Below are 24,637 nucleotides of genomic sequence, written 5' to 3'. Positions count from 1 at the left end.
ACACCATTGGAACACCAAATTTGAAGCTTTTTCTTTGTCCTTTGCTCCATTTTCGTAATAATTCGATACATGCTTTGCACACTATGTGTGGTGCCCAAAACTTGTCTTGGTCCCCAAGCATAACCCCAAAATAGGCAAAATACACTTTTTTTACGAAGTCTGTTATGTTTCTTCTATGTTTTGGCAGTGTGTATTCACCACAAATGTAACAGAATGAGTCTGGATCGTTAAGACAACTTCTTCTTGATGAGTTCATGCTTTTCACTGGAAAACAGACAACAACATAAAGTTAGTGCAAAAATCAAGCTATGAACAAACTTTTAGAACACTAATTAACACAAAACTATATTGAGAACTGCTCAGTTCAAGTACTAATCCAAAGAAATTAATGAGATGATGCGTCGCATTTACCAACAAGTGCTATAAATAAGATACCAAAAATCTCAAAAACTTGAGCCAATCTGGCAAAACTGATGACATATTCAGAATCAGCACCCCAAAAATACCCTAAATTCGATGAAATATTTTGGCACCAACAATGCTGTTGACCAGTGTAATATTTTAGAAAGTGATATGAAAAATGTCTCTTCAGAGAGAGAGATTCCTTGAACTCTAGTACCGTCTATTAGAAGCTGCAATCCTAAAAGTTAATATTGACCCCCTGCCACATGACTTAAGATAAAAGCTAAACCACACACTCTATTTGCAGACACATGTTTCAGGTGAGTTTACCCATCATCAGCACAAAGCAGGAGATCTTATTTGGTTGGTTAAGGGGCAATTAAAGAAGATCTTAGGGTACTGTCACACAGTGGCACTTTGATCGCTCCGACGGCACGATCCGTGACGTTGCAGCGTCGCTTGATTATCGCTCCAGCGTCGTAGACTGCGGTCACACTTTGCAATGCACGACGCTGGAGCGATAATTTCATGACGTAGTTGCGATGTAGAAGTCATACGGGACATTGGGAATATCGTGCACACCTTTGTTACACGCTGCGATCATGCCGCCACAGCGGGACACTTGACGACGAAATAAAGTTTCAAACGATCTGCTACGACGTACGATTCTCAGCGGGGTCCCTGATCGCAGTAGCGTGTCAGACACAGCGATATCGTAACTATATCGCTGGAACGTCACGGATCGTGCCGTTGTAGCGACCAAAGTGCCACTGTGTGACAGTACCCTAAGTGTAATGTCTTTCCTTGTGCATCACAGAAACTGGTGTATAGACAACTAGTATGGGTACTATTGAGCTTGATTGTTCCAAATTTGCTGTCAGCTCAATGCCAATCTGCTCTGCAGCTTAAAGCCTGAGTGATAGGAGACATTGATTCCTAGGTAGCAGCTGCCTATCTCCTATAAAAGTCTGTAGTTATTATTGGGTCCCTAGAAAAACTTGTGTTTCTCAAATAATGCAGTGTCTACCATTCCAGATCACAGGCTGCATCAGAGTTTTCTGAAATAAATGTTTAAATGGGAGTTTATTAGAGGTGTCCAGATCCAATAGTCTATGGTGCAACTTGTCTTTACACAGTCTTGTTCTCCATCAGTAAAGCACAATGCAGATCAGCTGCACAATATACCTGTTAGGAGTCAAGTTCACCCTGCTGCACAGGGGGAATCTCAAACCATGTCTGCTGCGGTCTCCCATTCTGCATTGGCCGCAGTGGAGCCTGCTCAGCGGAGACATCAGTACCAGCGTCTCACTGAGTCTGATACTGTGCAAAGGGTTACTGCTGCCTCTCCAGGCTCTGCTATTGTACCCTGCACTGGTCTGCCGCGAGCAGGCTTTTCTGGGACTAAATCCTGCTTTGCACACACTGAGCATGCCCAGGGTAAGATCTCTCAATGGAGATCAAGGGTCATATGCTCAGGTACTGCAGCAACTTCCATTGGTCCTCCAGGAAGGCCCTGTACCTGATCAAGTTCTGTGGCAGCCTTCCATTGGTCCTTCTGGGAAGGTCCTGAAGTTGCTTCAGCTATTAAAGGTTCTCATGACCGCACGGCCATGCGCTAGTATCAATTTATGTATGAGCTCAGCGCCAGTGTGGTCGTGTTTCTATGCAGTCAGGGACCCGGCTGAGATAAGCCCCTAGAATCCTGGCACCTGCGGCGAGGAGTTTCGTGTGTGTGTATTCAGGGACCCGGCTGAAATAAGCCCCTAGAATGCTGGCACCTCCGGCGAGGAGTTTCATGTGAGTGGATTCAGGGCTGGCGTATAGCCATAGAATTCCGGCTCCACCGGAGAGGAGCTGCGTGTTTGCATTTGACTGCATGACCACTACCTGCTCTACTAAGTAGCTGTGTTCCTCTGTGAGCTAAACAGGGCACAGCGTTCTCTTTGCTAACAGACTCTGTGAAGTAACAGAGTTTGTTTATACTACTATTTTGTACCGCCATATCTAGCAGCAGGTTCTTTCCTGCACGGTGGATCCCGGGTTGCGAACGCACCTACTATTTCTAATAAATATATATTCGGTGCGTTCCGCCAACCCTAACAATACCTCTCTCTGAAGGACTCCATCTGTAAGTGCATGATATGGACAGCCCATTGGTTTTTATGTTAAAAGTGCAATGCTTTATTTCCCCTGTGAGGGAGCTACAGAGAAACTTTACACTTACCAATTCCCTGCACATTACAGGGATTCAATAACAGAGCAGACTATCTCCAATAGTAGTTGAGACAATTACTGAATGATTGGTGACTAGTGATGAGCGAATGTCTGAATGATTGGTGACTAGTGATGATAGAATGTGGTCGGGGATATCTGGATATCACTCGAGTACTTGGGTGCTTGGATGTGCTCGGCACTCACCGAGCATTGGCTGGTGCTCTTATTTAATACTCGAATCCCCTCCTCGTATGTTTGGCGCCTGTTACACAGCCAATAAACAAGCAGGGATTGCCTGTTATTGACTGGCCACATTACCTCATCAGAGGTTATAAAAGGACCAGCGTCACCATGCTCAGCACACTTATGCCATTACACCGCTCAGAGACAGTTCTGATAAGAGGGAGAGAGTAGATGTCCAGGCTACTGTGTGCACCGTTTAAGGAATCGGAGTCCTCTAGTGGTGATACTTTGCTTATCATACTAAAAGTCCTTCTAAGGGCTAACCTTGTACTTTGCTGTTTCTCGGTCTCCCATGACAGCACTACGGAGAGAGGGGATCCGCCCTTCAGGGACAGGAAACTTACAGATAAAAAGGGAGGTACCTCTCCCTCGCATCAGTTAGTTTCCTGTCCCTGACGGGGAACCTCTTTTCGGTGGTACCTGTAAGAAGACGCCGTATCCAATGAACCGGGATCGGACAGCCGGGTTCCGGCAGCGAGGAGGCTCCTGCCCCGGCTTGTCCGGTGCCCGAAGCCGCCATCGCTGGAACCGAGGGGTTCTTCAGGGTGTGTGGGGGGAGAATGGCCGCCACTCTGAATGAGGAAGGGGTGCTGAGACACCTGGAGCTCCTGTGCCGACAAGCGCACGCTCCGGGTGTACAAAGATGGCCGCCGCTCCGGAAATGCGGCAGGACTTCCGGATCATCGCCGCGCGCATGCGCGGTAGCTTTCTCTCCCCGGGGGACGTGACGTAGGACCGGAAGAACACTGGACGCTGGGAGGTGGCGCCAGATTCAAATAGGGAGATAGTGCACACATGGTTGTTGCACTAACTCCCTGGAAACATGGAGGATAGCGACTTGCAGCAGGAACCGGAGCAGCAGCCGAGGCAGCAGCACCAGCACCATAGGAAGCAGGTGGACCCTAAGGCAAGGGGAAGTGGGTCTAGCAGCCATTCCATGCAGCACAGCTGATCTGCTGCAGTGATCAACTCTCCTCCTCAAGAGTTTCCTCTACCAGACCCGGGCCCTCTTCCACAACCGGTACCTACGTTCACGTCTGAATGGTGAGTGATCTCCGAGAAAGTTCATATTTTATAATGGGGTTCCTTCTTCTCCCTTAATAGGGAAAGAAGAGGTTGGAGAAAAAGAAAAAGAAATCCTGCCCCACCTGTGACAAAGCTTTGCCGGTAGCCTGGAACAAAAAGCTTTGTAAATCGTGTATTCAACGATTACTATGTGAAGAGACCCCCGATTTCGCATCTGACCAAAAAACGATAATCAGATCTGAGGTTCAGAATGTGCTTATATCTTTCAAAAAAGGGAAAGATAAGAAAAAAGAGACAGTATATTCCCACTCTGACCAGTCTTCATCCGAGGACACAGATTTTAACAAATCTGATTCCTCATTATCTTCCTCCGATGAAGATTCGGGCCGTCAGTGTTTCCCACTAGAGTAGGTAGATACTCTAGTAAAAGCAGTTAGAGCTACTATGGGGGTAGAGGATCCCCGTCCCGATAGAACGGCTCAAAACATAATGTTCGGTGGTCTAGGGCAGAAAAAGCGGAGAACATTTCCCCTAAATTCCAACGTCCAAACGCTGATTAAAAAAGAGTGGGAGAAACCTGATAGGAGAAACTCCTCAGTACCCTCGCTTAAAAGGAAGTATCCTTTCGAAGACGAGGCGTCTACTTCCTGGGATAAGGCGCCTAAATTGGATGTCGCGGTAGCCAAGGCCTCGAAAAAATTTGCGCTCCCGTTTGAGGATATGGGTACCCTTAAGGACCCTTTAGATAAAAAAGCGGATACTTTTCTCAAGGGGGCGTGGGAATCGGCTGGAGGTAGCTTGAGACCTGCGGTTGCTGCGACATGCACCTCCAGATCTTTAATGGTGTGGATTGACCAATTAGAAAAACAGATTAAAGACGGGTCACCCAGGAATAAGTTACTGGATTCAATCCCTGTAATTAGAGCGGCAGCAGCATTCCTAGCGGATTCTTCAGCGGACTCTGTGCGCTTAACATCCAAAGCCGCTGCCCTTTCCAACGCAGCCAGAAGAACTTCATGGCTTAAAAGTTGGCCGGGGGATCTCCATAATTAAAATTATGTTCCATTCCATGTGAGGGAAATTTCTTGTTTGGGGAGACCTTGGATGACATCCTTCAGAAGTCTGGGGACAAAAAGAAAGGTTTTCCAAACCTGGGACCAGCTCCATTCAAACAGTCCTTTCGGAGCCGGAGATTTTTTCGCCGAAGACCCCCCAGAGAACAGAGTAAATGGGAAGAAGGAAGGAGAAAAGATAGGGGTTACCTTTTTGGCAACACCTCCCGTGACAAAAAACCCTCCAAATGACATTTTCCCTATGGTGGGAGGAAGACTCACTTCATTCCTTCCCGCCTGGAAGAAAATATCCAACAATACCTGGATCCTAAATCTAATTCACCACTGTCTAAAAATAGATTTTCTCTCTTTACCCCCTCTTCAGCAGCAGAGCAAGCTGGACTAGAAAAGGAAATTATTTCCCTATTACAAAAATCTGTAATTCAAGAGATCTCCCCTCAAGAAATAGGGAAGGGATTTTACTCCCCGCTATTTCTAGTGCCAAAACCCGACGGCTCTTTTAGAACGATAATAAATCTAAAAAACCTGAACAAATATGTAAAAAATCAAAAATTAAAAATGGAAACAATAAAGTCTACCATAAAAATCCTCTTTCCGAACTGCTACATGGTCGTGATAGACCTAACCGACGCATATTATCATGTACCCATCCACAAACAATCTCAGAAATTTCTCAGGATGTCGGTACCCATAGAGGGTCAAGTAAGAAATTTCCAATACAGAGCCCTCCCGTTCGGGATCTCAATTGCTCCGCGAGTGTTTACAAAAATAGTAGCGGAAATGATGGCCCACATAAGGGAACAAAATATACAGTTAGGTCCATATATATTTGGACAGAGACAACATTTTTCTAATTTTGGTTATAGACATTACCACAATGAATTTTAACCAAAACAATTCAGATGCAGTTGAAGTTCAGACTTTCAGCTTTCATTTGAGGGTATCCACATTAAAATTGGATGAAGGGTTAAGGAGTTTCAGCTACTTAACATGTGCCACCCTGTTTTTAAAGGGACCAAAAGTAATTGGACAGATTCAATAATTTTAAATGAAATGTTCATTTTTAATACTTGGTTGAAAACCCTTTGTTGGCAATGACTGCCTGAAGTCTTGAACTCATGGACATCACCAGACGCTGTGTTTCCTCCTTTTTGATGCTCTGCCAGGCCTTCACTGCGGTGGTTTTCAGTTGCTGTTTGTTTGTGGGCCTTTCTGTCTGAAGTTTAGTCTTTAACAAGTGAAATGCATGCTCAATTGGGTTGAGATCAGGTGACTGACTTGGCCATTCAAGAATATTCCACTTCTTTGCTTTAATTAACTCCTGGGTTGCTTTGGCTTTATGTTTTGGGTCATTGTCCATCTGTAGTATGAAACGACGACCAATCAGTTTGGCTGCATTTGGCTGGATCTGAGCACACAGTATGGCTCTGAATACCTCAGAATTCATTCGGCTGCTTCTGTCCTGTGTCACATCATCAATAAACACTAGTGACCCAGTGCCACTGGCAGCCATGCATGCCCAAGCCATCACACTGCCTCCGCCGTGTTTTACAGATGATGTGGTATGCTTTGGATCATGAGCTGTACCACGCCTTCGCCATACTTTTCTATTTCCATCATTCTGGTAGAGGTTGATCTTTGTTTCATCTGTCCAAAGAATGTTATTCCAGAACTGTGCTGGCTTTTTTAGATGTTTTTTAGCAAAGTCCAGTCTAGCCTTTTTATTCTTGATGCTTATGAGTGGCTTGCACCGTGCAGTGAACCCTCTGTATTTACTTTCATGCAGTCTTCTCTTTATGGTAGATTTGGATATTGATGCGCCTACCTCCTGTAGCAATTTCTCGGATGGGTTTTTTCTGTTTTCGCAGCTTAAAGGCCCCGTCACACACAGCGACGCTGCAGCGATACAGACAACGATGCTGATCGCTGCAGCGTTGCTGTTTTGTCGCTGTGTGGTCGCTGGGGAGCTGTCACACAGACAGCTCTCTCCAGCGACCAACGATCAGGGGAACGACTTCGGCATCGTTGAAACTGTCTTCAACGATGCCGAAGTCCCCCTGCAGCACTCGGGTAACCAGGGTAAACATCGGGTTACTAAGCGCAGGGCCGCGCTTAGTAACCCGATGTTTACCCTGGTTACCAGCGTAAATGTAAAAAAAAACCAAACAGTACATACTCACCATCTGATGTCCGTCAGGTCCCTTGCCGTCTGCTTCCTGCTCTGACTGAGATCCGGCCTTACAGTGAGAGCAGAGCGCAGCGGTGACGTCACTGCTGTGCTGTGCTCTCACTGTATGGCGGCACTCAGTCAGAGCAGGAAGCAGACGGCAAGGGACCTGACGGACATCAGATGGTGAGTATGTACTGTTTTTTTTTTTTTTTACATTTACGCTGGTAACCAGGGTAAACATCGGGTTACTAAGTGCGGCCCTGCGCTTAGTAACCCGATGTTTACCCTGGTTACCAGTGAAGACATCGCTGGATCGGTGTCACACACACCGATTCAGCGATGTCAGCGGGACCTCAACGATCAAAAAACGGCCCAGGCCATTCCGACACGACCAGCGATCTCACAGCAGGGGCCTGATCGCTGGTACGTGTCACACATAGCGAGATCGCTACTGAGGTCGCTGTTGCGTCACAAAACTTGTGACTCAGCAGCGATCTCGCTAGCGATCTCACTATGTGAGACGGGGCCTTAAGGATGGTTTGCTTCACCTGCATGGAGAGCTCCTTTGACCGCATGTTTACTTCACAGCAAAACCTTCCAAATGCAAGCACCACACCTCAAATCAGCTCCAGGCCTTTTATCTGCTTAATTAAGAATGACATAACGAAGGGATTGCCCACACCTGTCCATGAAATAGCCTTGGAGTCAATTGTCCAATTACTTTTGGTCCCTTTAAAAACAGGGTGGCACATGTTAAGTAGCTGAAACTCCTTAACCCTTCATCCAATTTGAATGTGGATACCCTCAAATGAAAGCTGAAAGTCTGAACTTCAACTGCATCTGAATTGTTTTGTTTAAAATTCATTGTGGTAATGTCCATAACCAAAATTAGAAAAATGTTGTCTCTGTCCAAATACATATGGACCTAACTGTATTAATAGTCCCTTACTTGGACGATTTTCTTATTGCAAGCGACTCGGCTCAAAGTTGCAGGGAACAGCAGGACCGAGTGATAAATATTCTAATGGACTTGGGTTGGCTCATAAATATAAAAAAATCAAAGTTGGAACCCTGTCAAATTCAGGAGTTTCTGGGACTAACATTAGACTCCCAGGTCCAAGAATGCCGACTCCCAGTATCCAAAAAAGACAATATAATGACTATGATAGCACAAACTCTACACAATCCCTCCATGACTCTAAGGAAGGGTATGTCGCTACTGGGGTCTCTCTCTTCATGTCTGCCAGCAGTACCTTTCGCACAATTCCACACGAGAGAGCTTCAATGGCTTATACTGGAATGACAGTCAATACTAATAGACAATTTAGAAGGTCGCATCTTTCTAAATTCCTGTTATTCATTCCCTTCTCTGGTGGGGAAAGAGCCGAAACCTTTCAAAGGGAATCCCTTGGGTACCAAAAATATCTCGGGTAATAACAACCGATGAGAGTCCCAAGGGGTGGGGGGCTCACATGGAAAACAGGGTGGCTCAGGGAGACTGGACAGTTCAGGAACTATCAGCATCCTCGAACCAAAAAGAACTTTGGGCGGTGTATCGAGCTCTTCTATTTTTTCTAACCTATATTCGAGGCCATCATGTCCGAATTTTTTCGGACAACAAGGTGACAGTAGCATATATAAACCACCAGGGAGGAACAATGTCTCGATCACTGATGAGTTCCTCCACCAAAATTATCAGTCTTGCAGAGGAAAATCTACTATCCCTTTCGGCACTACATATTCAGGGGTCACACAATGAAAAGGCAGATTACTTGAGTCGGACTCAGTTAAAACAAGGTGAGTGGTCCCTAAACCAATCCATCTACAGCCAGATTATGGAGATGTGGGGAACCGTAACAATAGATTTATTCGCCAATTCCAAAAACAAAAAAGTAAACATGTTTTGCTCACTAAACCCGGAAGGGAACCCCCAGGCTCTGGATGCTTTTCTGATTCCATGGACCCACAAACTAACATATGCTTTTCCTCCAATTGTTCTGATCCCGCAAGTCATTCGGAAAGTCAGAGAGGACAAAACAATGATCCTTATAGCCCCGTTCTGGCCAAAAAGGACATGGTTTTCCTGGCTAAGGATGCTATCGGTCTCAGACCCATGGATCCTACCGAATATACCAGACCTACTACAGCAAGGGCCGATCTTTCACCCACAGGAGACGAACTTACATTTAACAGCCTGGATTTTGAACGGAGACTATTGAAACAAAGGGGGTTTTCGGACAACTTAGTAGCCACGTTGTTAAAAAGTAGAAAACCTATTACTACTAAATCATATGGGAAAACATGGAAAAAATTCTTATCCGTCTCCAAAGTAAAAGTCCAGGATGGGCCTTCTATTGATTAAATACTTGAATTCCTACAAAAAGGTCTGGAACAGGGGTTGGCGGTTAGTACTCTGAAGGTACAAATAGCAGCTCTGGGAGTACTCTACAATCAAAATATTGCAGCCAATCCATGTGTAGTAAGATTTATTAAAGCGGTAACCAGGTCAAAACCTCTAGTTACTCAAAAAATGCCCTCATGGGACCTAAACTTAGTTCTCTCGGCACTAACGGGTCCTCCATTCGAACCCATAAACACAATTTCCATTAAAACACTATCACTTAAGACTATTCTTCTGGTAGCTTCAACATCTGCGCGCAGAATAAGTGACATTCAAGCCCTGTCCTCTAACCCACCTTTTACAAAAATATTAGATGACAGAGTCACTCTTAAACCCGACCCGGCCTATTTGCCAAAAGTGGCATCAAAATTTCATAGGTCACAAGAAGTATCCCTGCCGTCCTTTTGCCCAGACCCTAAAAATGAGAAAGAGCGAAATTTCCATAATTTAGAGGTCAGAAGATGTCTAGTCCAATATTTAGATTCCACCAGGGAGTATAGGAAGGAAGGCTCTTTATTTGTCTGTTTTCAGGGTCCCAGAAAAGGATTCCGTGCATCCAAAGGTACCTTGGCAAGGTGGATAAAGGAGGCAATAGCCTTGGCATATTCATCCACGGGGAATACGATCCCAGATGGTATAAAAGCGCATTCCACAAGGGCAGTAGCTACCTCATGGGCTGAGAGGTCAGATGTATCAATTGAGCAAATCTTCAAAGCGGCCACCTGGTCATCACCATCAACCTTTTTTAGACACTATAGATTAAATCTAGCCTCTGTGTCTGACTTGACCTTCGGGCGAAGGGTTCTCGAGGCTGTGGTCCCTCCCTAAGCTTAATCTCTGAAATTCTCTCCGTAGTGCTGTCATGGGAGACCGAGAAAGTCATAGTTACTCACCGATAACGGTGTTTCTCGGAGCCCATGACAGCACTCGCTTATTCCCTCCCATCACGAGTGCGGTGAGCACTTTTCTTATATATACCATATCTAATATAATATAGGCACGGTGTTCCTCTAATAAGCAATGTTATAATATGTTTTTTCTGTTCTAACTAACCTGGAGGTCCTCCAATGCTCTGTAAACCAACTGATGTGAGGGAGAGGTACCGCCCTTTTTATCTGTAAGTTTCCTGTCCCTGAAGGGCGGATCCCCTCTCTCCGTAGTGCTGTCATGGGCTCCGAGAAACACCGTTATCGGTGAGTAACTATGACTTTCTATGCTATACATTCTGCAGTTAGCCTAGGGACAGCTGCCGGAGCATGCAGAGTGGCTGAGTACAGCTTCTAGGCAGGGCTTAGGGCTTTGCAGTCAGTTGTTAAATATATAGCTGCTGCACAAGACCACATTTGTTTGGTGAAAATATTGACTATATTGTCATAGATACATTTTAATGTGCTTTGTGGTAAATTACAGTGGTATTAAACTCCAAAAAAGGTTTAAAAATATTTACAGAATGGAATTTGTCATCCATACAGTTTAAAATGCTTTGTATGAAATAACGGTGGTTTGAAATAAAAAAAAAAAAATGCTTGGCCTGCTACAGGTGGCCAATTTTTGTGGTCTAAAAATGGACTATTGTCATCCATACAGTTTAACTTGCTTTGTGTGAAATTACGGTTGTTTGAAAAAATAAAAAAAAACACTTGGCCTGTTACAGGTGACCACATTTTTTTTTATTACAAAATGTATTTTCAGTTTATCAAGTAAACTTAGTTTCCAGAGACCTAGTAATTAGAAAATGCGTAAGGAATGCGGTAAGGGACGGGGAAGTGGAGGTGCTGATGATGGTGCATGCAGATGGCTAGATTGGTGACTGAGGATCTGATGAGGTTGCCCCGAGGGGTACATAATGACAACCTAACGATCAATCAAAGGAGAGCATTGGGAGAATTGCAAGCTCTTGATACGGTTGTCATTAAATCAGCAGACAAGGGGGGGAATGTAGTGATCTGGCCAACTGACAAGTATGAGAGAGAAGTCCTACGACAGTTAAGGAATAGGGACACTTACCGTATACTGTCTCAGGACCCCACTCAAATTTTCACTGATAAATTGGCGCGTATTTTGGGTCTGGTTAGCGAGTCGGGTATTGTCCCTAAAAAAGTACTTGACGGACTTATGCCTAAATTTCCTAGAATTGCTACCTTCTATGCCCTGCCCAAAATACACAAGGATGCTGTGAACCCACCGGGGCACCCTATTGTCTCTGGCATAGGGGGGTTGTGTGAGAACATCTGTAAATTTGTGGATTTCTATTTGAAACCCCTAGTAGAGACACTTCCCTCCTATGTCAGGGACACTACTGATGTGTTAATAAGGGTTGATGGATTGTCTCTTGAGGCGGGTATGATCCTTGTCACAATTGACATTGAGTCATTATATACATCTATTAGACACGACGATGGTCTAAGGGCTGCCCGCTTCTTCCTCGAATCTGCCAACTGGGATGGACATCTTTCTGAATTTATTTTGGAGTTACTTGAATTCATTTTGTATCATAATTATTTTGTCTTTAAGGATAGATTCTACTTGCAATTACAGGGTACTGCGATGGGTGCGGCGTGTGCTCCGTCGTATGCAAATTTGTTTTTGGGGTACTGGGAGAGACATGTCTTCCAGGGGGACGGAGCACACGCTGCAAACCCAGTGGTAGGCTGGTTTCGCTACATTGATGACGTTCTGATGGTCTGGAACGGTGGCGAAGCCAGCCTATCCAAATTCATGCAGGAATTGAATATTAACAATTTCAATCTGAAATTTACTTATACCTGGCATGCGAGTAGAGTCAATTTTTTGGACATTACCTTATATGTTGCCGAGGATGGTCGTGTTGAGACTGACCTTTATCGTAAGGAATCATCTGTCAACTCATTGTTGCATGCCTCCTCGGCACATAATTATTCTATTATCAAGGCCATCCCAGTTGGGCAGTTTTTGAGGAACAGGCGGGTATGCTCTACAGAAACCCGCTTCGAGAGACAATCCGCTATCCTCACAGAGCGCTTCCAAGCACGAGGGTATAGTCGCAGGTGTATCAGGGCAGGGTATGGAAGGGCTTAGTCCACAGAAGGGAGGAACTGCTCCTACAGCCAAAAAGGTCCAGGTTGGGCAATGAGTCTGGGGTAAGATTTATCTCAACCTCTAACTGCCAGTGGAGTCGCATCCGGGAAATACTCAGTAGGCATTGGTCTGTTTTACAGACTGATGGCATTCTGGCGTCACATTTAACAAAGTCTCCCCTAATGACACAGCGTAGGGGAAGAAATTTGAAGGATACTCTGGTGAGAAGTCACTATGTGGCGAGAATTAATAACAGGAATTTCCTGGGTGCGACTAGTCCTAGACAGGGGTGCTTTCCTTGCGGCTCGTGTGTCGTGTGTCCGAACATCCTTAGATGTGGGACCTTCAAGACTTCAGATGGGAGCAGGGAATTTAAGATACGAGAATTTATCTCGTGTAGTACATCATTTGTGATTTATTACGCTACATGTCCCTGCTCTCTGATATATGTCGGTCTCACATCTAGGGAACTAAAAGTTCGGACGCACGAACACGTACGGGACATCCTGGCTGCTAAGGAAGCAATAGATGTGTCAAGTCTCAAGACTCTACCGAGACATTTTCGGACCTTTCATGGATCCGATCCTCGAGGCCTTAGGGTGAGAGGTATCGACAGGATACATGGAGGTGTCAGGGGTGGTAATATGGTCAAAATACTTGCACAACGTGAGTGCAAGTGGATTTTCACCCTCGACACCCTGACTCCGAAGAGTCTAAATGAAAAGTTGAGCTTCGCCCCATTCCTTTGACCGACCTGGCCTTAGGGATTTAATTTACTCTATTTTGCTGTGTTCCACCATTTATATCTCGTTGCGCCTGTGCGTTATAGGCATTATTGGGTATTATTTACCACATTCTCTCTCTAAACTGAGTTTATCCATCATTCTTTTTATTATATGTTGTCATTAATTGTCTTGTGTGTGTTTTTATTTTTTTTATTTTTAGTTCCATGTATATGACCGCGGTTTTGGATGCCATATAAGCTACATTGGATCCCCTCTTATCACGGATACACAGAGAAATTTCAAGCCATCATCATTGTTTATTTATGTATTTTTGACTACACATTATATTTATGTATACACATTGCACTGGTCACTTTAACTGTTTTAGATATTATTGGTGATACCAGTTTTCTCACCTCAGTATAGGTGGGCTTTTTAGAAATTCCCCCTTGTTTATTAATATTTATAATTAGATTCAGTACTTGAAAGTATTTGTATGGGTGCACATCTTTGATATTCAATACACGGTGGGAATATGTAGCGTTTTTTGATCTCTTCAAAGATGGCCGTTACCGTGGTCTTCTTAAATATGGCCGCAGGCAGTGCGCATGCCCGCTGTGACCCGGATCGCCCGTTCTAGCTGTTACCGTCGTTACTGGCTGGGCGTGTGTTACTTGACGTCACACGGTGGTGTTCCACCCACACACACGCCCAGCTGCGACGGCTCCGGCGATGACGCGCACCGGGTACCACCGCGCATGCGCCGGTTGTCCGATGGTACTTCCGGTTTTGATAATATTTAAACACCATGGGACAGGCGATATACGAACCCTGTTGAAAAAGCCATCTGGCAAAACGTGCGTTTGGGGGTGTTGAGAAGGAGGGGGCACTCGTCCTGACATCTGACATGGGTAAGCTTGTGATATCTACTATATAACTTTTACTGGTTCTATTTATGGGATACCTGTGGGACCCTTTATGGACTAATATCTCCCTGGCTTACTTCAATTTAACAAAAGGTTTTACTACCTGTGCCCCTTCCAACTCAATTTTTCCGTCATGTTTCCTCCTTATTGTCCCTCCCTATTTTGCAGAGTGCATACAGCACCTCTCTGCAGTGTTTGATTTTTGACTTTGTTGTTGTATTGTTTTACTGATTTATTGTAATAAAACGTCATTTTATATTTTTGGTAAATAACTATGTATTTGTGGACTTTTTTACTCTATTTCTTTGTATCTACATTCTGCAGTTAGCCTAGGGACAGCTGCCGGAGCATGCAGAGTGGCTGAGTACAGCTTCTAAGCAGGGCTAAGGGCTTTGCAGTCAGTTGTTAAATATATAGCTGCTGCACAAGACCACATTTATTTGTTTGGTGAAAATATTGACTATATTGTCATAGATACATTTTAATGTGCTTTGTGGTAAATTACAGTGGTATTAAACTCCAAAAAAGGTTTACAAATATTTACAGAATGGAATTTGTCATCCATACAGTTTAAAATGCTTTGTATGAAATAACGGTGGTTTGAAATTAAAAAAAAAAAAATGCTTGGCCTGCTACAGGTGGCCAATTTTTGTGGTCTAAAAATGGACTATTGTCATCCATACAGTTTAACTTGCTTTGTGTGAAATTACGGTTGTTTGAAATAATAAAAAAAAACGCTTGGCCTGTTACAGGTGACCACATTTTTTTTAATTACAAAATGTATTTTCAGTTTAACAAGTAAACTTAGTTTCCAGAGACCTAGTAATTAGAAAATGCGTAAGGAATGCGGTAAGGGACGGGGAAGTGGAGGTGCTGATGATGGTGCATGCAGATGGCTAGATTGGTGACTGAGGATCTGCTGAGGTTGCCCCGAGGGGTACATAATGACAACCTAACGATCAATCAAAGGAGAGCATTGGGAGAATTGCAAGCTCTTGATACGGTTGTCATTAAATCAGCAGACAAGGGGGGGAATGTTGTGATCTGGCCAACTGACAAGTATGAGAGAGAAGTCCTACGACAGTTAAGGAATAGGGACACTTACCGTATACTGTCTCAGGACCCCACTCAAATTTTCACTGATAAATTGGCGCGTATTTTGGGTCTGGTTAGCGAGTCGGGTATTGTCCCTAAAAAAGTACTTGACGGACTTATGCCTAAATTTCCTAGAATTGCTACCTTCTATGCCCTGCCCAAAATACACAAGGATGCTGTGAACCCACCGGGGCGCCCTATTGTCTCTGGCATAGGGGGGTTGTGTGAGAACATCTGTAAATTTGTGGATTTCTATTTGAAACCCCTAGTAGAGACACTTCCCTCCTATGTCAGGGACACTACTGATGTGTTAATAAGGGTTGACGGATTGTCTCTTGAGGCGGGTATGATCCTTGTCACAATTGACATTGAGTCTTTATATACATCTATTAGACACGACGATGGTCTAAGGGCTGCCCGCTTCTTCCTCGAATCTGCCAACTGGGATGGACACCTTTCTGAATTTATTTTGGAGTTACTTGAATTCATTTTGTATCATAATTATTTTGTCTTTAAGGATAGATTCTACTTGCAATTACAGGGTACTGCGATGGGTGCGGCGTGTGCTCCGTCGTGTTGAGACTGACCTTTATCGTAAGGAATCATCTGTCAACTCATTGTTGCATGCCTCCTCGGCACATAATTATTCTATTATCAAGGCCATCCCAGTTGGGCAGTTTTTGAGGAACAGGCGGGTATGCTCTACAGAAACCCGCTTCGAGAGACAATCCGCTATCCTCACAGAGCGCTTCCAAGCACGAGGGTATAGTCGCAGGTGTATCAGGGCAGGGTATGGAAGGGCTAAGTCCACACGAAGGGAGGAACTGCTCCTACAGCCAAAAAGGTCCAGGTCGGACAATGAGTCTGGGGTAAGATTTATCTCAACCTCTAAGGATAGGTTCACATTGTGTTAGGGCAATCCGTTTAGCGCTAGCGCTAGCGGATTGCGCTAACGCAATGTTTTTGTAGGGGCCGCGTTTAGGGGTCGCGCTAACGTCCCCGCTCTCGCAGATCCCTGATCTGCGAGAGCGGGGAACGGACCTCGGGCGTGCCGTAGATGCTGCAAGCAGCGTCCGAGGCGCGCTACAAAAGAACGGCACATTGCTAGCGCGAGCCGAAAAAGGCACGCGCTAGCAATGTGCTGCAGGCGAAATTTACATTGCTGTCAATGGGTGCGCTAACGGACCCGTTGCACGGCGTTAATTGCGACATTTTCGCCGTGCAACGCTGTCCGTTAGCGATCACCCACTAACGCAATGTGAACCTAGCCTAACTGCCAGTGGAGTCGCATCCGGGAAATACTCAGTAGGCATTGGTCTGTTTTACAGACTGATGGCATTCTGGCGTCACATTTAACAAAGTCTCCCCTAATGACACAGCGTAGGGGAAGAAATTTGAAGGATACTCTGGTGAGAAGTCACTATGTGGCGAGAATTAATAACAGGAATTTCCTGGGTGCGACTAGTCCTAGACAGGGGTGCTTTCCTTGCGGCTCGTGTGTCGTGTGTCCGAACATCCTTAGATGTGGGACCTTCAAGACTTCAGATGGGAGCAGGGAATTTAAGATACGAGAATTTATCTCGTGTAGTACATCATTTGTGATTTATTACGCTACATGTCCCTGCTCTCTGATATATGTCGGTCTCACATCTAGGGAACTAAAAGTTCGGACACACGAACACGTACGGGACATCCTGGCTGCTAAGGAAGCAATAGATGTGTCAAGTCTCAAGACTCTACCGAGACATTTTCGGACCTTTCATGGATCCGATCCTCGAGGCCTTAGGGTGAGAGGTATCGACAGGATACATGGAGGTGTCAGGGGTGGTAATATGGTCAAAATACTGGCACAACGTGAGTGCAAGTGGATTTTCACCCTCGACACCCTGACTCCGAAGTGTCTAAATGAAAAGTTGAGCTTCGCCCCATTCCTTTGACCGACCTGGCCTTAGGGATTTAATTTACTCTATTTTGCTGTGTTCCACCATTTATATCTCGTTGCGCCTGTGCGTTATAGGCATTATTGGGTATTATTTACCACATTCTCTCTCTAAACTGAGTTTATCCATCATTCTTTTTATTATATGTTGTCATTAATTGTCTTGTGTGTGTTTTTATTTTTTTTATTTTTAGTTCCATGTATATGACCGCGGTTTTGGATGCCATATAAGCTACATTGGATCCCCTCTTATCACGGATACACAGAGAAATTTCAAGCCATCATCATTGTTTATTTATGTATTTTTGACTACACATTATATTTATGTATACACATTGCACTGGTCACTTTAACTGTTTTAGATATTCTTGGTGATACCAGTTTTCTCACCTCAGTATAGGTGGGCTTTTTAGAAATTCCCCCTTGTTTATTAATATTTATAATTAGATTCAGTACTTGAAAGTATTTGTATGGGTGCACATCTTTGATATTAAATACACGGTGGGAATATGTAGCGTTTTTTGATCTCTTCAAAGATGGCCGTTACCGTGGTCTTCTTAAATATGGCCGCGGGCAGTGCGCATGCCCGCTGTGACCCGGATCGCCCGTTCTAGCTGTTGCCGTCGTTACTGGCTGGGCGTGTGTTACTTGACGTCACACGGTGGTGTTCCACCCACACACACGCCCAGCTGCGACGGCTCCGGCGATGACGCGCACCGGGTACCACCGCGCATGCGCCGGTTGTCCGGTGGTACTTCCGGTTTTGATAATATTTAAACACCATGGGACAGGTGATATACGAACCCTGTTGAAAAAGCCATCTGGCGAAACGTGCGTTTGGGGGTGTTGAGAAGGAGGGGGCACTCGTCCTGACATCTGACATGGGTAAGCTTGTGATATCTACTTTATAACTTTTACTGGTTCTATTTATGGGATACCTGTGGGACCCTTTATGGACTAATATCTCCCTGGCTTACTTCAATTTAACAAAAGGTTTTACTACCTGTGCCCCTTCCAACTCAATTTTTCCGTCATGTTTCCTCCTTATTGTCCCTCCCTATTTTGCAGAGTGCATACAGCACCTCTCTGCAGTGTTTGATTTTTGACTTTGTTGTTGTATTGTTTTACTGATTTATTGTAATAAAACGTCATTTTATATTTTTGGTAAATAACTATGTATTTGTGGACTTTTTTGCTCTATTTCTTTGTATCTACATTCTGCAGTTAGCCTAGGGACAGCTGCCGGAGCATGCAGAGTGGCTGAGTACAGCTTCTAAGCAGGGCTAAGGGCTTTGCAGTCAGTTGTTAAATATATAGCTGCTGCACAAGACCACATTTATTTGTTTGGTGAAAATATTGACTATATTGTCATAGATACATTTTAATGTGCTTTGTGGCAAATTACAGTGGTATTAAACTCCAAAAAAGGTTTAAAAATATTTACAGAATGGAATTTGTCATCCATACAGTTTAAAATGCTTTGTATGAAATAACGGTGGTTTGAAATTAAAAAAAAAAAATGCTTGGCCTGCACCAGGTGGACGATTTTTGTGGTCTAAAAATGGACTATTGTCATCCATACAGTTTAACTTGCTTTGTGTGAAATTACGGTTGTTTGAAATAATAAAAAAAAACGCTTGGCCTGTTACAGGTGACCACATTTTTTTTATTACAAAATGTATTTTCAGTTTATCAAGTAAACTTAGTTTCCAGAGACCTAGTAATTAGAAAATGCGTAAGGCATGCGGTAAAGGACGGGGAAGTGGAGGTGCTGATGATGGTGCATGCAGATGGCTAGATTGGTGACTGAGGATCTGATGAGGTTGCCCCGAGGGGTACATAATGACAACCTAACGATCAATCAAAGGAGAGCATTGGGAGAATTGCAAGCTCTTGATACGGTTGTCATTAAACCAGCAGACAAGGGGGGGAATGTAGTGATCTGGCCAACTGACAAGTATGAGAGAGAAGTCCTACGACAGTTAAGAAATAGGGACACTTACCGTATACTGTCTCAGGACCCCACTCAAATTTTCACTGATAAATTGGCGCGTATTTTGGGTCTGGTTAGCGAGTCGGGTATTGTCCCTAAAAAAGTACTTGACGGACTTATGCCTAAATTTCCTAGAATTGCTACCTTCTATGCCCTGCCCAAAATACACAAGGATGCTGTGAACCCACCGGGGCGCCCTATTGTCTCTGGCATAGGGGGGTTGTGTGAGAACATCTGTAAATTTGTGGATTTCTATTTGAAACCCCTAGTAGAGACACTTCCCTCCTATGTCAGGGACACTACTGATGTGTTAATAAGGGTTGACGGATTGTCTCTTGAGGCGGGTATGATCCTTGTCACAATTGACATTGAGTCTTTATATACATCTATTAGACACGACGATGGTCTAAGGGCTGCCCGCTTCTTCCTCGAATCTGCCAACTGGGATGGACACCTTTCTGAATTTATTTTGGAGTTACTTGAATTCATTTTGTATCATAATTATTTTGTCTTTAAGGATAGATTCTACTTGCAATTACAGGGTACTGCGATGGGTGCGGCGTGTGCTCCGTCGTATGCAAATTTGTTTTTGGGGTACTGGGAGAGACATGTCTTCCAGGGGGAAGGAGCATACGCTGCAGACCCAGGTGGCCAATTTTTGTGGTCTAAAAATGGACTATTGTCATCCATACAGTTTAACTTGCTTTGTGTGAAATTACGGTTGTTTGAAATAATAAAAAAAAACGCTTGGCCTGTTACAGGTGACCACATTTTTTTTATTACAAAATGTATTTTCAGTTTATCAAGTAAACTTAGTTTCCAGAGACCTAGTAATTAGAAAATGCGTAAGGCATGCGGTAAGGGACGGGGAAGTGGAGGTGCTGATGATGGTGCATGCAGATGGCTAGAATGTGACTAGAACAGTCACACCTGTTGCTGGAGCCTTTATGAGTATAGGAGTACCATAACCATAGTTTGCTCACAATATCTGAATGAGATACTACAATTGGTGCCTTCAAGAGTGTATGAGTGACCATGCTTGTAATTTTTGGCAGACTTTGCACTTAGCGCATAGCCTTTATAAGTCTAGGAGTACTACATGAAAATTTGAACAGAATGTGTTTGAGGAACTTATTTATGTCTAATACAGGGTGTTGTTCTTCTTCCATCTAATTTTTGGAAGTTTTCGCCTCCATAAATTTCCTTTTTTTATTTAGGATTTTAATTTTGATTTACTTAAATTATTATTATTTTTTTAAATCTTTTTAAAATGCTGCCTTATATACAAGTCATTATATGGTGGCTCAGTGGTTAGCACTGCAGTCTTGCAGCGCTGGAGTCCTGGGTTCAAATCCCACCAAGGACAACATCTGCAAGGAGTTTGTATGTTCTCCCTGTGTTTGCGTTGGTTTCCTCCCACATTCCAAAGACATACTGATAGGGAATTTAGATTGTGAGCCCCATCGGGGACAGTGATGATAATGTGTGCAAACTGAAAAGCGCTGCGGAATATGTTAGCGCTATATAAAGATTATTATTATTAAAGAATGTCTCTTAACATATTTTTTCCTGTAAACTCCAATTTATCTTCAATTTTGAATGTTTTATTGTCAGTCCTTAAAGTACAGTAAGGCTGTGTGCACACGTAGCAGATTTTTCGTGGTTTTTCGCTATAAAAACGCTATAAAACCACAAAAAAAGCTCACATTAAGCATCCTATTTAATAGAATGCAATCCGCATTTTTTGTGCACATGCTGCATTTTTTTCCTGAGCGGAATCGCATTCCAGAAAAAAACGCAGCATGTTCATTAAATTTGCGGAATCGCGGGGATTCCGCACACCTAGGAATGCATTGATCTGCTTACTTCCCGCATGGGGCTATGCCCACCATGCGGGAAGTAAGTGGATCATGTGCGGTTGGTACCCAGGGTGGAGGAGAGGAGACTCTCCTCCACGGACTAGGCACCATATAATTGTTAAAAAAAAAATAATTAAAATAAAAAATCGTGATATACTCACCCTCTGATGGCCCCGGAGTCCTCCTGCCTCCGCGGTGCACGTGGCCGCTTCCGTTCCTATAGATGGTGTGTGTGAAGGACCTGCAATGACATCGCGGTCACATGACCGCGATGATGTCGCGGTCACGTGACCGCGAGTCCGCGACGTCATCGAAGGTCCTGCACACACACCATCTATAGGAACGGAAGTCGCTGAGATCGGCTGTTGGCGGAAGGTGAGTATAACCATTTTTTTAATTTTTTTATTATTTTTAACATTCTATCTTTTACTATTGATGCTGCATAGGCTGCATCAATAGTAAAAAGTTGGTCACACTTGTCAAACATTATGTTTGACAAGTGTGACCAACCTGTCAATCTGTTTTCCAAGCCATGCTACAGATCGCTTGGAAAACGCTAGCATTCTGCAAGCAAATTATGCTTGCAAAACGCTAGTTTTCTGCGGGAATATGCATGCCAATTCCGCATGCGATATACCCGTGGCAGGAGTTGCAGAATTGCCGCGGAAATTTCCGCGGCAATTCTGCAACGTGTGCACTTAGCCTAAAAGTGTGACACCATTGTTCTCAGGAGAGATCTGGGAGCCACAGATGCTTCCAGGGGTCTTCCCTATATTGTTCTCCTCCATTCAGCCCTTTTTCCATCCATTTCAACATTTTCACTGTGCCATAGACCTATTTGCAGGGTCTGCCAGAGAAATGCTCAGATTTCCCATTGAGTTCATTATAATCGTCACTTGATGAGCATCCGAGCATTATGAATTTCATCGGTTCGACTAACAAGCGTCAGAGCATTTTAGTGCTCACCCATCACTATTGGTGACTGCTAGAGATGAGCGAACCCGAAGTTAAAAGTTCAGAGTTTATACGAGACAATTAGTGTCCGGTGCTAAACGCCGAACACAGACTTCTCACGGAAGTCTGTTGCAATGTTCAGAGTTCCGTGGGAAGAGAGAGAGAAAGAGTGAGGGAGATATTTTCAATGAGGTTCGGGTTCTGGTTCAAGTTCGGGTACAGTTCTGGTACCTGAACTGAACTTTGGAATAAAGTTTGGGTACCAGAACCTGAACTTCCACAGGTCCGCTAATCCCTAGTGACTGCATAGGGAATGTGGTTGAGGGCCTTGCTAAAGCTGATAATGGAGGAGACCTGCTAATACCGCGTTAGTAGCTGTCACATTTAATAGATGTCTTAACAGTATATGGATGGTATGCTAAGCCTATGGATTAATGGCCTCTACATAATGTTGTACAGATTGGAAGGGAGATGGAGGATTTATACAGCTAATACCATATATATCTGTATTCCTTAAAATCTTTCCTTTCATGACCATTTGCTATATACTGTGCACATATTGATATTTTACGCTGACATATTTACTTCCAATATGGAACAAGGGCAAAGGCTAATCTGCATTAAAAAAACAATACTATATACTGGGAGTATATAGAAAACAAAACTTTATGTCCTGCATGGTTATTACCCAGTGTCCTGTTTGCAAACAGTATATGTCATGAAACTATATTTTGTGCTACCAGTCTTCTGTGTCACAGAAAAACAATTTGTGATGCAATATTTAATTAGCAAAGAATAACATATTATGACCGCTAATAAAATTCTGTGATATAAAGTAGCACTTTATAACATATAATACAATTTTCTGACTTTTTGACATATGTTATGTCTCTGTGGCATAGATTATTTGTTGTAGCATGGGATCAAATTTAGCAAATATTGACCTCGGCTCTGAAAAATGTACTTTGGTACAATGGTACCACATAGAGTAGTCTTCTTGAAATGGTTTAGCTATAAATACCTCCATGTCTCTCAAGGTTGAATATGGAAACATACATATCCTTTATACCACCCATCAACACCATATGAGTAAAGTTGGTACTCAATGACAAACTTGAGAGATGATCCTACAACTTGTCCCACCCACACCCAGAAAAACTACTTACGGCTTCTCAAGCCTGGTATCTCAAACACTCCCTTGTCAAACCTGGCTTCATTCTTGGAGTCAGTGGTTTTCTGCTGTCCTCTTACCTCCATGTAGTTGTTCTCACAGTAATCGGCAACATCCTGCAGGTTCTGGTAGCTGTCCCTCAAGGCTTGCCTTGCTGTAGACACTTCTCTGTAAATGTCCTTCATTTCGTGTCTTGGTGAAGAGACATCTGGAGTCTTATTCATCAAGTAAGCCATTCTGCGCCTTCAAAGCATCTTAACAGTGACTCTGAGAACAACAGACGGTGCCTCTGAGACACTTCCTCACATGAAACCACAATGTACTGTGTCGCCTGCAGTAGATTCACCAAATGTCATGCTTCTCTGTCATTGCTTCATGCTTTTCTTACATGTTCACAGAGTACAATTTAATAGGTCAGGGGTTTTTGCAGCAGAGAAATAGACAAGATTTAAGAACTACTTCTCTCTTGGATGAATGAAGAAGTGAATGAAGAAGTAAGAGACAAAACCTCCACCCAGAAGAACAACCTATGACAATGTTCTGACTCTCATGAAGTTTTTTTTTTGTTACCAGATAACATACTATTTGAGTTTAGAGTGTTGTATTTTTCATATTGACGTCCTCTTTGTCTTCATCGGTGGCACTCTGACCCTAATGGCTATCTACATTATAGATGACCTCATTTATTATTTAAGCCCTCTATATAGTAGTTAAAGAAGGCCAGAAGTTTTCCACTTAAAACTCAGAACATTTTTGGTCAATTGAGTTAAATACAGCGTGAGATGACTTTTTGACTTCTCAGATGCCCATGATTCTCTGTTCTTTGATTATAGCCTTAAACAAGATTCTAGTTGATAGCAGTCCTGAATTTTCCAAGTATGTCCTTACATTTTTTGAAACAATCCTGGTAAATTCTGGCATGTCCCAAGGCAAACAGGGCTAAGGCTACTCAAACCTTGCCAAAAGTGGGTGTTCCCTCATGTTTTGTCTTTTCCCAACTTAGAGTTTGGGCAGATCTTAAATGTCCCTATTTTACCAACAAACATGTTGGAAAATGTGTTAAATGTTATTAGAAAGTGGTGAAAATGGGGGATAGAGTTTGTGTTTGTAGTAGTGGCAACCATCCAGTCTTTTTTTTTTTTTTTTAAAAAAAAGGATTCCCCGGTTTCCTATCAGAGCTATAAGGCACAATAGGAAAGATGACAAACACTTGGACAAGCATTGGAAATACAGTGGCTTGCAAAAGTATTCACCCCCTTGGCTTTTTACTTGTTACCTTACAACCTGTGTTGAAATATTTTTGCAATCTGATTTGTGTGTGATGCATCAGCACTAAATAGTCTAAGTTGGTGATGTGAAGTGAGGAGAAAAATATAGGCATAAATTACT

At 43.5% G+C, this 24,637-nt stretch overlaps 1 protein-coding gene across 2 annotated transcripts in view; it reads right to left on the bottom strand.

The window, feature by feature from the left end:
• The window catches only part of ABI3 (ABI family member 3), a 159,808-nt gene extending 135,717 nt beyond the window's left edge, over positions 1-24,091 (bottom strand). For both annotated transcript variants that reach the window (XM_077252491.1, XM_077252492.1), the window contains exon 1: positions 23,329-24,091. In XM_077252491.1, the coding sequence (XP_077108606.1) occupies positions 23,329-23,484 (156 nt within the window). In that variant the 5' untranslated portion in view covers positions 23,485-24,091. The remainder of the gene's footprint in view (positions 1-23,328) is intronic.
• Between the last annotated feature and the right edge of the window lie 546 nt (positions 24,092-24,637).

This window comes from Ranitomeya variabilis, chromosome 4 (assembly GCF_051348905.1).
Source record: "Ranitomeya variabilis isolate aRanVar5 chromosome 4, aRanVar5.hap1, whole genome shotgun sequence".
Taxonomy (NCBI): Eukaryota; Metazoa; Chordata; class Amphibia; order Anura; family Dendrobatidae; genus Ranitomeya; species Ranitomeya variabilis.
This window is presented reverse-complemented; position numbering and strand designations above follow the sequence as displayed.